The sequence below is a fragment of the Cupressus sempervirens genome, chromosome 5 (genome assembly GCF_028749045.1).
Source record: "Cupressus sempervirens isolate cs-2001-9-10 chromosome 5, ASM2874904v1, whole genome shotgun sequence".
Lineage (NCBI taxonomy): Eukaryota > Viridiplantae > Streptophyta > Pinopsida > Cupressales > Cupressaceae > Cupressus > Cupressus sempervirens.
Window position 1 is genome coordinate 25,743,330 of NC_143122.1, and position 14,262 is coordinate 25,757,591.

At 38.8% G+C, this 14,262-nt stretch overlaps 1 protein-coding gene across 2 annotated transcripts in view; it reads left to right on the top strand.

Annotated features, from left to right (window-relative positions):
- LOC149554410 (uncharacterized) overlaps nucleotides 1-13,545 on the top strand; it is an 83,439-nt gene extending 69,894 nt beyond the window's left edge. For both annotated transcript variants that reach the window (XM_089828473.1, XM_089828472.1), the window contains exons 4-6: nucleotides 11,667-11,794; nucleotides 11,944-12,735; nucleotides 12,832-13,545. In XM_089828473.1, coding sequence (XP_089684599.1) covers nucleotides 11,667-11,794; nucleotides 11,944-12,735; nucleotides 12,832-13,032 — 1,121 coding nt within the window. In that variant the 3' untranslated portion in view covers nucleotides 13,033-13,545. The remainder of the gene's footprint in view (nucleotides 1-11,666; nucleotides 11,795-11,943; nucleotides 12,736-12,831) is intronic.
- The last annotated feature ends 717 nt before the right edge of the window (nucleotides 13,546-14,262 follow it).

Below are 14,262 nucleotides of genomic sequence, written 5' to 3' on the forward strand. Positions count from 1 at the left end.
AGTGAAGTAACCCAAGGTTAAATGAGCCATTCAAATGGTTTCAAATAGTGAGACCAAGAGACGAGCTATGTTTCAAAAGTTTGTGCAACATGATAAGATGAATGGTCAAGATTTATAAGGCTAATTGAACAGTTGAGATTGAAAAGCGTTAGTGATCCATGTGACCACCTTTCTCAATTCCTATTGGTAAAATTCAATTCTTCCCATGTGGTTGGTGAGAGAAATTAGGAATTAATAAATGAATTATTTGATTTATTTTAGCCTAAGTGTACACCTTTGAATGTGTTTGAATTTATATTAAACATTTTGATGAAATATACAATTAATTAAAATCAATTGCATAATTATTTAATCCTTTGATTTATTTAATCAAATTTAGCTTTAATATCAATAAATTTGGTTTTTCTCACAATTGCTTGATCATTTCGATTTATGATTGACAGATTTAAGGTGTCTACATTTCTCATTATCTGTAGACCTGTTTTTTCTATTAGAATAATCTTCAATGCTCACTACTGTAGCTTATTGTAAATATTAGAATGTTTCTAATATTTAGGTGTAGTCTAGAATAGAATGTTTCTATTCTATTCGAATCTCCTTTTGTATATATTGATTGTTTTGATCTCTGTTTAATCAATCAAGTATTTTTCCATTTACATTTGTAACATGGTATCAGAGCAAATCTTGGTCTCTTTGAAAAATCTTTAATGTCTCTTTGAAATTACTGGTTCAAGATTTTCGAATGATTTGCCCAGTGTGTTCAAATTTGCATTTTTTCTCTAAATCCGTCTAGGGTTTCTGGCATATTTTCTCCTGCAAATCGCGACCTTTTTCATGGTGACTTCTGCAATGCGGGTCTGTTTTTCAGCTGTGGAAACCCATGGTTATTGACACGGGTCTATATTCTCCAACGCTGGAAACCCGTGGTTTCTTTCTACTCGCGTTTTCTGCTCCATGCTCACGATTTCTTGCATCTACAGTGCCGTTTTTTTTTGTAGACTTCACTTATAAATCCGCATGACATTGGGAGACTTAACACCATTTTTTTGGTGTTTGTTCTTGTCCACAGTGACAAATGACTGTCTCAATGGTGGTACAGCTGCCATCAACTGTCATTTTTTGAAGAAAATTGTCATTTTTTGCATTTTTCTTCATTAATGGCTATCGACTAGGGTTTTGTTCAAAAACCCTAGTTTTTGAACTCGAAAAAACTTCTGATCACATATTCTTGGTAGGCTTTTTGTGATCTCAAATAGGTCTTCATCAGTTTTTTGTGGGTGCCTTGTTTTCTGTGTCTCAATTTTCGAGCCAGCGGATCCGGATTTTGACAACATTATTTTTGGGTTTTTCGAGCTCTTCTTTGGGTACTCCATTTTTTCTGGGTATTTCATTTTCTCACCTCGAAGTTTGTGCCATTTGAGATATTCACATATTATGCGCATTTGTATCAGCAGCATCGGAAGTTAGACTCAATTCAACAGCAAGCCAATGCTGCCCAACACTCAGAGCAGAAAGAATCTATCTATCATGCCTTTATGGCCAGCATACCTGCAAATCATGTGAAATCTTCTACCTAGTACATCGATTTTGGTGCCTCCCGACATTTCACTCATAGGCGTGATTGGTTTGTTGAATTCACTCCCTATTCTGATTCAGTAATCTTTGGAGGCGGCGAAGAATACAATATTGTCAGCAAGGGCAATGTTCAGATTCAGTCTGGAGGAAGAAAACTCATGTTTCTCAATGTATGTTATGTTCGTGGCATGAAACATAATCTTCTATCTGTTAGTCAATTGGATGTCATTTTTAGTGGAAATAAGTGTTCGATTATTGATCGTGCTTCTTGCACTACCCTTTTTGTCGGTCTTGAGGATCATGGTATTTATAGGCTTGTAGATTCAGGAGATTCCCTTGAGCATGCCTTCATCGCCGAATTATCTGCTCTCAGTAGCCTCTGGCATCAGCGATACGGTCATCTGAACATTCAATATCTAGCACAACTTGCTCGGGATAATTTAGTCCATGGCCTACCTAATATCTAGACCCAGAACCATAGCGTTTGCGGAGCTTGCCAAGCAGGGAAGCAACATAGGACACCATTGAAGAATGGCGAATCATGGCGAGCATCTAGAGTGCTCCAGCTAGACCACGCTGATGTATGTGGTCCTATGAATACTCCTTCTGTTACTGGGAATAGGTACTTCCTACTCTTTGTGGATGATTTCAGTTGCAAAATGTGGGTATTATTTCTTAAGCAAAAATAAGATGCATTTCCTGTATTTCAGCAGTTCAAAGCTCTAGTAGAAAAAGATCTCTCCATCCGTACTCTTAGGACCGATAATGGGGGGGAATTCTGTTCTTCTGCTTTCTCTGCTTTCTGTACTACTCATGGCATTAGACGTCAGTTCACCACACCTCACACCCCTCAACAAAACGGTGTTGTAGAGCGTTGAAACCGTACCATCACAGAAATGGCTAGGGCTATGCTAGAACATAGAAATGTTCCTAGAAAATATTGGGTAGAAGCAGTATCCACATCTATCTACCTTCTTATTCGGTCACCCACCCTTGCAATTAATCATAAGACTCCTGAGGAAGCCTGCTCTGGTCGCAAACCTAGGATCAACCATTTGAAAGTTTTTGGCTCTCCAGCATATGTATGGATTCCTGATGTCAAACACACTAAGTTGGATTCTGTTGATGCGAGTTTTGTATCACTTACATAACATATTAGCAATTGAACATTTGATACGGAGTATCAAACATACAATTCCTCTCTTGAAAAGTTATTACTCATGAAGACATAAGCAATAGCTCCAATGTTCCTTACACTATTGGATACTCGCTCAGTTTTATCGATGTGATTTGCTGATAATCATGTAGGTGGCCTTACGCTATTCATTCGAGGATGACTTGGACTTTGGTGGAATGATGGAGATGATGATGGGTTTGTGAAATATGCAAGTGGCAGATAATGTTGATGGTGGTGGTGATGAAGCATGTGTCTGCCAGGGATGATGTTGATGGGAAAGCGATGGTTATGGGAGGTGAATGGATGTGCTCTAATGCTTAAGTTACTCCTCTAACTTGTTTCTCTAAGCTTCGACTACCCAACTACTTACTATTCTACTCCTACTCCTATGAATGGAAGGTTAGCAAATGGATGGGGATCGAACCTAATGTGAGCTGACCAACGGCTTGACTTCCACAGGTGCAATGATTCAAAGGAATAATAAACTAGCTTACCACACAAAGCTTCCCAACCAGCTGCTAGGATGCTAGTGGTCTAGCATTGATCCCTATCAAACATTTACCAATGCTACCATACAACTATCCATCTACTTCACTCCTACTTAGCAACTTGAAATGAAACCAACTTTAACAACTTGAAAGGAAATCTAACTAAGTGGAAGTAGAAAACATGCAATAATACCCAATGTTCTTAATCAACATGCAAATCACAACAATGAAAAAGAGAGCAATTTTGGTATTATCTTCACAACAATTTTTTCGACCCCTTTACAAATGAGAGCAAATGGTCTTTTATAGGGCCTAGAAATACAACGGACGGTGGAGATCAAAACAAGATCAACGATCCAGATTGGATCCTCAAAACCCTAATTAGGATTGCCACCCCATTGGCCAATGAGAAGCTGCCACCTCATCAATGGACCAATGAAAAAAGTGCAAAAAGTGGCAACCAATGAGAAGGCACCAAAATGGTGGCCAATCAGAAATAGACATATGTCGTATTCTAGAAGAAAGGGGAAATTTGTCACTTGGGCTTACATCAAATGATCTTCTAATATAAATTTTCCCTTTTCTTTCATTTTCTTAGCTAAGGCAATGAACTTAGCTAGCCTTTCATTAACTTCTTTCATAAGAGGACATGGTGTGTTCTTCGCCTTGAGTTCCGCTGACTTCGCCACGCCGTTCGCTGCTTGTAGTATCTTTTCGTGATCCTTCTCATATTCCTTTGCAAATCAAATAAATGTGCTGAGAGAGGAAAGGGTGCCCAAATGTTTTTTCTTAATAGTAGCCTTTCCTAACTCATCTAGTCTTGATCCAAAATCTGTCTCATTGATATCTTCTTCTCTAGTATCCTCAAAATCAAGTGCCACCCCAACGTCGCTCATTATGGTTGAAATAGAAGTGTCGACGCTTGGACTGTGTCGTGCAATCTCATTATGTATCTCTTCAAGTGTTCTAAATTTGGTAGTCAATGCAACAAACCAAGATTCAACTATACTCGATCCTCTCTCATCAACCAATCTGGCCCTTTGCAGATATGCCTTTGGTAGCCCAATGAACGCTTGTAGCCTAGGAATAACCAAATCTCTGATGGGAAGGAAACCTTTCCACTCTTCTTCGAATAACCTGAACTTGTCTCTAATGGCCACTAATGACTGGACTGTCGAGATGAAGGAAGGCAAGAAATTTCGCCCATCTTGGATTGTATCATGGATCCAATCCCTGACTTCATGTAGTTGAGCTGATATCTCTCCTGAATTGCTCCCGCTGTCTTGAGGAAGGGTTGCTTGGTGCAGCTGTTGGATGGGTTGGCTCTCTCTCCAATATTTGTTCTCGGCCTCCAACTTTACTATCCTTTCATTTTCCTTCCTCAACCTTTCTCTGATTGATGCTATACCTTCCTGGACCTCGTCACACTCCATATCATCTGTATTCCTTCCCAAGTTATGTTCCACTATCTCATATTCTTGGGCCACAATCTCATTCACTGCCTTGTTGACTTTTGGAATAGCAATCTGAACCTTTCGGTGATCATTATTGTCACTCCTGATTACCCTTGCCACTGTTCTTGCCATTTGTCTTTGGTTCTCACTACCACCCTTTTCCATTAACCCTTGGATGTCCTCAGTTGTATGGGCCGTTACCACCTCGCCTCTTGGCATAAGCATTTGTCTTAACCATAGTGGTGCAGTGCATCTCCCCAAATCTGGATTTGGTTTGACTAACAAAGCATCACCAACGGCCTCGGGTTCCTGACTTATTGCCTCGATGTCGATTGGTCCATCTTCTTCTCTACTAGTTTCTTCCATATCATTTCCTCGTTGGTTCTCCGAGAGGGGAGTATTCGGTGCTTTCACTATAGCCACTTGATTCCGAATCAGAGCTCACCTCCACCGCGGCCCCTTTATCATATGAATTGACTTCTTGGCTTCTAGCCTCAACTATACTCTCTCTTGATGGCGCTGCATGTTGTGCCTTGGCTGGAGGCTCTGGATGTTTTTTGCTCTTCTCTACCTCCAAAACTTTCTTCTTGCCATTTTTAATCATTTCCTGTTGCCGGCCATTTCCTTCATTCCTTTGTCCGACTGATTCTGCTCATCTCTCTTTTGGTTGCATCATCTCATAGGTAAGGGGAATCCTTTCTCTTTGTAGCTTCCTTAGTCCTTCATTATACCACGACTCGGTATGTAAATCCACTACCCTTGTGATTACTTCCAAGGAAGGATCCTGATGGTCATCCCAATCCATTGGATTCAATTTTGTTCCTTCTACTATATCATAGTCTTCTCTCAACACATTTCCATCATCCTCCAGTTGATCCGGAATATCAAGGCCTCTCCATCTAATAGCCTTCATCATGTTCATCGTCAGCCTTTAGAAAGCTAGCTTTCTCACATGAAAGTCATCTTTGGTGTTGGCCCAAAAGTCTTCTATGGTGGGAACATGCTCAAATTCGTTTCCATGAGATGCCTTGATAAGACCATTAGGGTCAAATCCTTGCCTTGCTCCGTACCATCCTAGATGATACCATTCCAATTCCTTTTCTGCGGCTTCAAAGGAGGCCCGATTTGGGCAACTATCATTGCCAATTATGATTGAGAATGAAATGCCTGTTTTCTCTTCGTTTCTCATTATTCTATCATAGTGCTCAAGTTGCCTAGCCAATTCTAACAAAACTACCTTGTCGGGTGGGTACCTTGGAAGCCTCTTGGGACAAACTGTACTTCCTACCACTCTAATGTATGTAAACTGTGGAAATTGGATGAACCAACTCCCAAACTTCTTAATTCTTGTTTCTGCTTCCGATGAAAGTCTCTTAGCAAGTGTCCCTTGTAATACCCTTATTGTCTTCATGGCGAAGGCGTCGCAAAATATCTTGTAATCTTTGTTATTGTGCAAATGGAGCTGTGGATAGCATTCATGTACCAAATATTGTCCCGGTCCGCTACCAACTTCTCCTAAGGCCTTAAGTCCCAGACTCTTGTACAATCTAGCAATTAGTTAGAACAGATAGGAGCCCATGTAGAACTGCCTTTGGTTTTGCACTGTTCTGAGTTGCAATTCTAAGTTCTCGTTTATGATCTTGGCTCAATCAAACCTTCTTTTCCCTCTCTCAATCTCATCCATGAAGAAGTACATCCAGTTTTCAAATCTCATCCCTTGAGCTAGGCCCATGATCCGACTGATTAGAACAACGAGATCACCATATTTTGGTTTGAAATCTGCCATTGTGAGCCTCGATGATCTGTTAACTCCTTTCCTTGTCTCGTATCCACTTCTGCTTTAGATGCGTGTAATAGGCCTCTTGGTTATCTTGAAATGATTTAGTTGCTTGGTCCATCATCACAATCGTCATGCCCTTGTACTGGGGAATGTTGAATGTTTCTTCGATTGCTTGTTCGCCAATGTTGACCAACACTCTCTTCCCTTCATCAAAAATGATGGAATTACTGTTTAGATAAAATTTGGATGCACATTCCATAATCAATTCTGGACAGGGCAATGTGGGAGGAAAAGCCGCTGCGTGTACAATTCCGCTCTTGTAAATCCTTTTTGCCAAGGGGGATTGTCCTTCCTTCAGTCTGTCCCTCATCCGTATCATGTCCACTGTACCGATATTGGTGTTGGTTATTCTCTTCATTTTCAAGAAGAAGGAAGTTTTGGGCGTCATATCCTCTTTGTCTTTCTTAGTGTTCGCCCGCTTGGGATTCTTACTTGCACAATCATCCTCCATGCTCGTCGCCCTATTATGGGATGGTAGAGTGGTGGACCAAAAGGCAAGAAGAACCAAGCGGAGCAATCCTTAGACTAGAACGAAAGATGGATGTTAGCTTAAGCACTCCTTGCAACTCTAGATGATGAAAATTCACCTTAACCAATAATCTTACAGTGATTTTTAGGAACCTAGGATATGCCTTTCAAGAAGTTCAAATCCTTTTGCAAAATAGAAATTTGCACTTCTAAAACTATCCAACACTTGCCTTCTATGCAAAAAAATCAAACCTTCATATGTATCTCTTCTCCCAACAAAATTACCAAAATCTGTTATAAAAATGCAGTCCTAAATAAGAAAAAAAATCAGACCTTCACCATGAATTGCCCAAAAATCAGAATCAGATCTGTCTCAATAAAATGCCAAGAATGGAAAATTTTGCCTTTGTCTCAAATTCGCCCAAGCATGAAGTCTGAAATCTGGCCAAAATGCCACCTAGGGCACAAATCGCAGCCCACAAATGGAGGAGAAAACCACCAAAATCTGCAAAAGGTCTGCCCCTTGAGAAATCGCCAAGCATGAAAATGGAGAAATGCAAGCAAAAATCGCCCAAGCATGCAAAAAACTGCCTTCCGCAAAGTCGCCTAAGTCTGGAAAAATCTGCCTTAAAGGAAATTCACCCAACATGGAGAGGAGAAAAATGATTTGTGAAAATGAAATGGGGAGGAGACTCCCTTTATAGCCAATTCCCTTCTCCTCTAAGCTGGCCGACCTGGTCTAGGAGAAAACAAAAAACAAAAATTAAATCCAAGTTAAGGCCCTCAATTAAATACTTAGCTCAAAAAAATTAATTTTGCCAAAAGAAAATTGCACTTTTAAATTTGCCAATTAGCTCCAAATTGCAAAACGAAATTAAATAGCCTTGAAGGTGTTAAATATTTCCATTTAATGAGGGTTTAGTAATTAATACATCATTAAATTTGGATTTTGGCTAGCCAAAAGCCATTTTTTCAATATTAAATTACTAAATTTATTAAGAACTAAAAGTTTTCAAGGAAAATTAATCCAATTAAAGCCAATTTTTTTGCAATTTTCTACCAAATCGATTTTGCCAAGCTAAATAAAAAATAAAAATAAAATTGCATTTAGAACCAAAAATCAATTTTTTGCAATTTAATCTCATTTCGACAAAATTAAAATTTGCACCAGAGAAAAATTTGAGATTTTCCAAAACTTAAGTCTAATAAGTTTTCTTTTTGAAAGATTTTTTAAATTTATGCATTTATATCCAGATTTTCAAGAGAAAACATCTAAGTGCAAAATTCACAATTTTATCCTGCCAAGTTGAAATTAAATTAGAAAATTATTCGGCTTGGGGATAAAATTGATAGCTCTGGAGAATCAAGTTGAAATCGGGTGAAAGTAAGCTAAGCCTTTCTATATTTTTCCTGAAGGTGCCAAGGCGTGAAATTTTCAAAACTTAAAAATTTTGGGCAGTCCAAAAATTTGCCGAGGTGATTAAAAAGAGGGAGGTCCCCAAGATTTGGGGCGATGTGTGAAAACCTCACAACAGATTCAAAAAGCCAAAAACTTATGTTTACAGGATACAGTCACACACATAAGGCTTACAGACTGATTGATGTAAATACTAATCATTTAATCTTCAGTTGTGATGTTGTGTTTGATGAGGAACTCGGACCATTTCTGCTCTTTGACTCCCCACCGCATTCCAAGATTCAGTCTTCAGCAATCTCTGACTTGGGTTCTTCTATTTTACGAGTCATCTGATGCTACTGATACACCACCTCAGCCACTTCCTGATAATACAGCTCCTGCTCTTGCTCCTCATCCAGCTATTCCAACGGCATTTGATATTGGCTCCTCGACTCTTCGGCCAAAATGGTGGGCTCAAACGATTAGTGATCTTCGTCCTGATGAATTCATTGAGGGTAAAACTTCCAGAAATAAGAGCATTCAACACAACACAGTTAATATAGCTCTTATGGCCAACATCCATAGTATCCCTGAGCCCTAAACATATGCAGAGGCCAAAGGAATTCCAGAATGGAACAGGCAATGGATGTTGAGCTTCAGAGTCTTCAAAAGAACCACACCTGGGTTCTTTCAGATCTCCCTCTTGGGAAGAAACCCATTAGCTGTAAATGGGTCTATAAGGTCAAGTACCATGCAGACGGTACTTTGGACAAATACAAAGCCAGACTTGTTACTCGAGGATTCATCCAGCGCGAAGGCATTGACTATGAGGCGACATTTGCTCCGACAGCCAAGATGAGCACTATTCGCATTCTTCTTGCCATTGCAGCTCAGTATGGTTGGAAAGTTCATCAGATGGATGTGAAGAGTGCTTTTCTCAATGGTGAATTATAGGAAGAAGTCTACATGACACAGCCCCCTGGTTTTAAGGTTGCCGGTTCAGAACCAAAAGTATGTAGACTCCAGAAGGCCATCTATGGTCTTAAACAGGCTCCTAGGGCTTGGTACATAAAGATTGATTAGTACTTGGTTAATTAGGGATTTCAGCGTAGCCCGTCAGATAGTAATCTGTATATTAAACACTCTGGTAATGATATTCTTTTTCTTCTTGTCTATGTGGATGATCTGATCATTACTGGGAGTCCATAACATTTGATTTCAGATATTATATAGGATCTATGTAGAACTTTTGATATGACCGATCTTGGATTGCTTCATTATTGTTTAGGTATTGAGGTTTGGCAGACTGACAACGGTATTTTTTTGTCTCAGTCCAAGTATGCCAGAAATTTGCTTGATAGGTTTCGAATGCAGGATTGCAAACCTGCCTCCACTCCTATGGAGACTGGTCTGAAATTGTCCGCACAATCTGATTCTCCTCTTGTAGATGAAACACTCTTCAGGTAGCTAGTAGGTAGTCTCATCTACCTTACTACTACTAATCTCAGTTTTGTAGTTAGCTACTTCTCACGGTTCATGACAAACCCCAAGACTGATCATTGAATTGCAGCGAAACATGTGTTACGCTATGTACATGGTACTTCAGATTATGGTCTTCTTTACACAAGGAGTACTACTCCTCAGCTCAGAGGATTCACCGATTCCGATTGGGCCAGCTCAGTTGATGACAGGAAATCTACTTCTGGTTATGTGTTCAGTATCGATTTGCAGCAGTTACCTGGACCAGTAAGAAGCAACAGGCACATGCACTCTCCTCTATAGAAGCAAAATATAGAGGAGCTGTCAAGGCAGCTTGTGAAGCAGTTTGGCTCCGTCAGATGCTTGCAGATATGCATATTTCTCAAGCAGGTCCAACTACTTTTTTTTTCAGACAATCAGGTAGTACTCAAATTTGCCAAAAACCCAGTGTTTCATGAACGAACCAAGCACATAGAGCTTCATTGCCATTATATCCGACAATTAGTAGAAGATGGATCTATTCAGTTACTCTATGTCCCTACCTCAGAGCAACCAGCAGATATTTTCACAAAACCCCTTGGTTCTGACAAGTTTGTTAAATTCAGGGGATCTATTGGTGTAGTAAATAGATTGAGCATTAAGGGGGGGTATTAGAATAATCTTCAATGCTCACTGCTGTAGCTTATTGTAAATATTAGAATGTTTCTAATATTTAGGTGTAGTCTAGAATAAAATGTTTCTATTCTGTTTGAATCTCCTTTTGTATATATTGATCGTTTTGATCTCTGTTTAATCAATCAAGTATTCTGCCATTTACATTTGTAACATTTTCACTGAGATTAGTTTGCCCGTCATATCAACTAGGATCTGGGTCAATGAAGTTATCAATCCAATTAAGCAAACTGCATATGTAAGCCGCAGCCTTTGACCGTTATGATTAAACTAAGTAAAACCAGAAATTGATCATCATTAAGGATAATAAACTACGATAAAAACCAAGCAAATACATTGAGGATTAACAAAGCTTAATGTAGAAATTAAGCAGGACAAACAGAGCTGAAAAGGCTAACTGATACACACGGATACAAATTGAACAAGTGTAAACTGTGACTGCTTTAATAGGCGTGAAAGAAAATATAAGGCTGGATTTTAATCAGAATTATAATTGAATCTTTGAAGTGTACACTGTAAAGAGCTGACCCATATCTTTATCAATGTTTGTTTTCAACCACTTTTCATTCTACTTTGTTCTTTTAGATTCCAGATTTTTGCATAAATATTTAACTTTTGATCGCAATGATCAACGTATCAATTAAGTGCCCATGCAGTTACCATTTTTTGTAATGCCTTGTGCTAAATTAATGCTGAAACTTAATAGCCATTAATGTATTTAACCAAATTGTTACATAAGTCAAAATTGGTTTCTGTCAACTTTATACAGAACTGATCATAGAATATTTGTGCTTTCCCAAGGACAGTTTTGCTTTCCAGAAGATTTCTGTTAAGAGTTTTAATAGAAATAGTAAAATCACATGATGAGGTTTCTATTGAGTGAGAGCTCATGATGTGTTTGGGCAATTGTCAACAAGATGTCAAGTTCCCTTAACATAAATCATCCATCCTACTCTTGAAGAAAATGTACATGAATTGGCTTTAGTCTATCTCATCATAAATCTTTCACCCTACTCTTGTAGGAAATGCATTCGACTTTTCTTATATGTATGTACCTTCGTTCAATTGAATTGTCGAATCCTATTTGGTCTTTATTCTGAATGTACTCAATGTGCAGATCCTGACCGGCCTAAGAATGATAAAGCGACTGTACTTGGAGATACCATACAGATGCTAAAAGATTTGACTGCTGAAGTAAAACGCCTGAAATGTGAAGAAAAATCGCTGGCGGAAGAATCTCGTGATGTAATCATCACCTTCTATGTGCTACATAGCTTATCTGATCTTATGGATTATTTTTTAAAAATTGTGGAGTATATTATGCCAGATTAGCTTCTTTTATTTATGTGTGGTGTTAGTATCTTTGACACTTATTTGTTTGGTCTTATGAGCAGCTTACACAGGAGAAAAATGAACTAAGAGATGAAAAAACAGTATTGAAGGCAGAAATTGATCAGCTGCGGAGTCAGTTTGAACAACGTGTACAAACAATGTTCTCATGGTCAGCTATGGATCCAACATTGATGGTAGGTGCACCTCCTTTCCCATATCCTTTGCCAATGCCACATCCTGGATCAACTACAGTCAGTGATTCAAACTCCGCGCCACTGCAAGGTCATGCACAGGCTCCTCTCATGCCTGCTCCTTTTGTGCCTGTACCTGTTCCTCCAGGAACCATTCCTGTGCACTCACCTTTTCAATATCCATTCTTTGGACCAAGAAACAGTGAAGGAACCAATCCATATATAGCATTTCCGCCACACTCTTCCCCAGTGAATACACACACTCATGTGGAAAGGCCCTCAGCACAGTATCCTTCTCCTATTCAACCTCTACCAGGCTATCTTGTACAACTACAACTATCTCAGGGGAATCGACCTGGCTTTGTTCAACCTCAGAGTACAAGTGGTGTATCTCAATCTATTGATGCACCAGTGTCTGCTCAAGCTTCTGATGGAACTTCAGAATATAATCAACGTGACAAGTCAGCTTCAAGGAATAAGCCCATTAATCATGCGAACAAAAATGGACAAAAGCCATCTCCAAGTCACTCTGATAGCAGAAGTGATCACATGGATTCTGGGCATTTAGATTTACAGCTAAAAATTCAAGGTTCTGTTCCAACTGATTCTCACCTTGAATCTAATCACTCAAGTCATGATTCATTAGAACATGAGCACATACAGGTGAGATGACCAGATTGATGTGTATTGATTGAATTTCAATCAAGTGAAAATTTGATTTTGAAACTGTCTTCTAATATAATTATTTACAATCTGCAGGAGACATCTTCTGAGGTCAAGAAAGGTAAGAATTCCTCACGTGATAGAAGGTCTGTTCTCCTAGGTCTTCAACTTGTAGAGAAGTCTTGTTCTGGGCGTTCATCTCCCTGTAAGTGTCTTGGCGATGCCTCGTCTGGCAGCTATGGAAGTGAATATTCAATTAAAAGCAATAAAAGCCAGTCACCGACAAGGGAAAAGTAGCTTGCTACATGCCAGTTGATAATTGAATGCAGCTAAGGTGCATGATGTATGATATACAAGATTTCACTAGTTTTGCACCTCGAAGAACCATGGTCTATTTAATTGAGAATCATTCTTGACCTTATATTCAAATAAATTCTTCATTGTCAGTCGAATTCTGACAGTTCATGATTGTTAAACGACATACATGCCTGTGTAACATCAAATTTGAAATTATCAGAGAAGGTGGTTTTGTAAATAACGGAACAGGTGATGTAGCAGGCCAGTTGTCTTGTAAAGAAAATTATGGTGAAATGCAAGAAGACGCGCTGCATTTTTCCCATAATACGGTAGTGTAGACGGTAAAATTATTCATAAGTTGGGCATAAATTCTAGTATCGCCAGAAACTAACCTTTGCTGGTAAGCTTTTTCCATATAGCGAACGGAATGAGCTTATCTGAATCAAAAGTTTGCACAAATGATATACACAAATGTCAATGGGACTTCGGTCGGAAGGTATTTCATGTGTTTAACCGTGTCGATTTTACAGTATCTCTCAAGCACGTCAGGTTGTCAATGTGTTTAGGCATATCAGAGCAGGAAATTAAGTCCCTTTTACCGATTCATTTTACTTGTTGCAGCGAAATAATAGTGCCATTGATGGAGGGCTTCAGCTTATTTAGTTTCGGATTGAGACTGCATGCCATTATTTTGTTAGGCTCTCTTCTGTTTTTCATTTTCAATCTTGGTATTAAATGAGGTCCCTCTATTGTAAGAACTAGGGTCTCTTCAACAGAGTGCATAAATTACGTCTTGTCTGAGAGTCCTAGTCTATGCTTATAGCTTCTTGTTTAAATTGTTGAAGTTGAGGAAATTACATTCACAGGTAAATAAACGCCACGGTTAATAAATGGGAAAACAACTAACCCACTTTTTACTCGCCCTTTTTTCGAGTGAATTCTTCCATTCTGTGGGAAAACACAACCTTCCATAAATTACCACAAGCGAATTGATTCAATGGCAACGTTAACAAATATAATGTAGGCTTTTGTATATATATATTGGAGAAAAGTGTTTACACCATGTCATTATGTTAGATTGATCTTTGACCTAATCTTAAATAACTGAAATAAATGTTATAAATGTAGAATTTTGAATAATTGAAATCTAATATTTAGTTAGCTTTGGATACACTCCTAAAAACATAAAACAATTAATTTACCAAATGATTCTCATAAAATTAGTAAAGT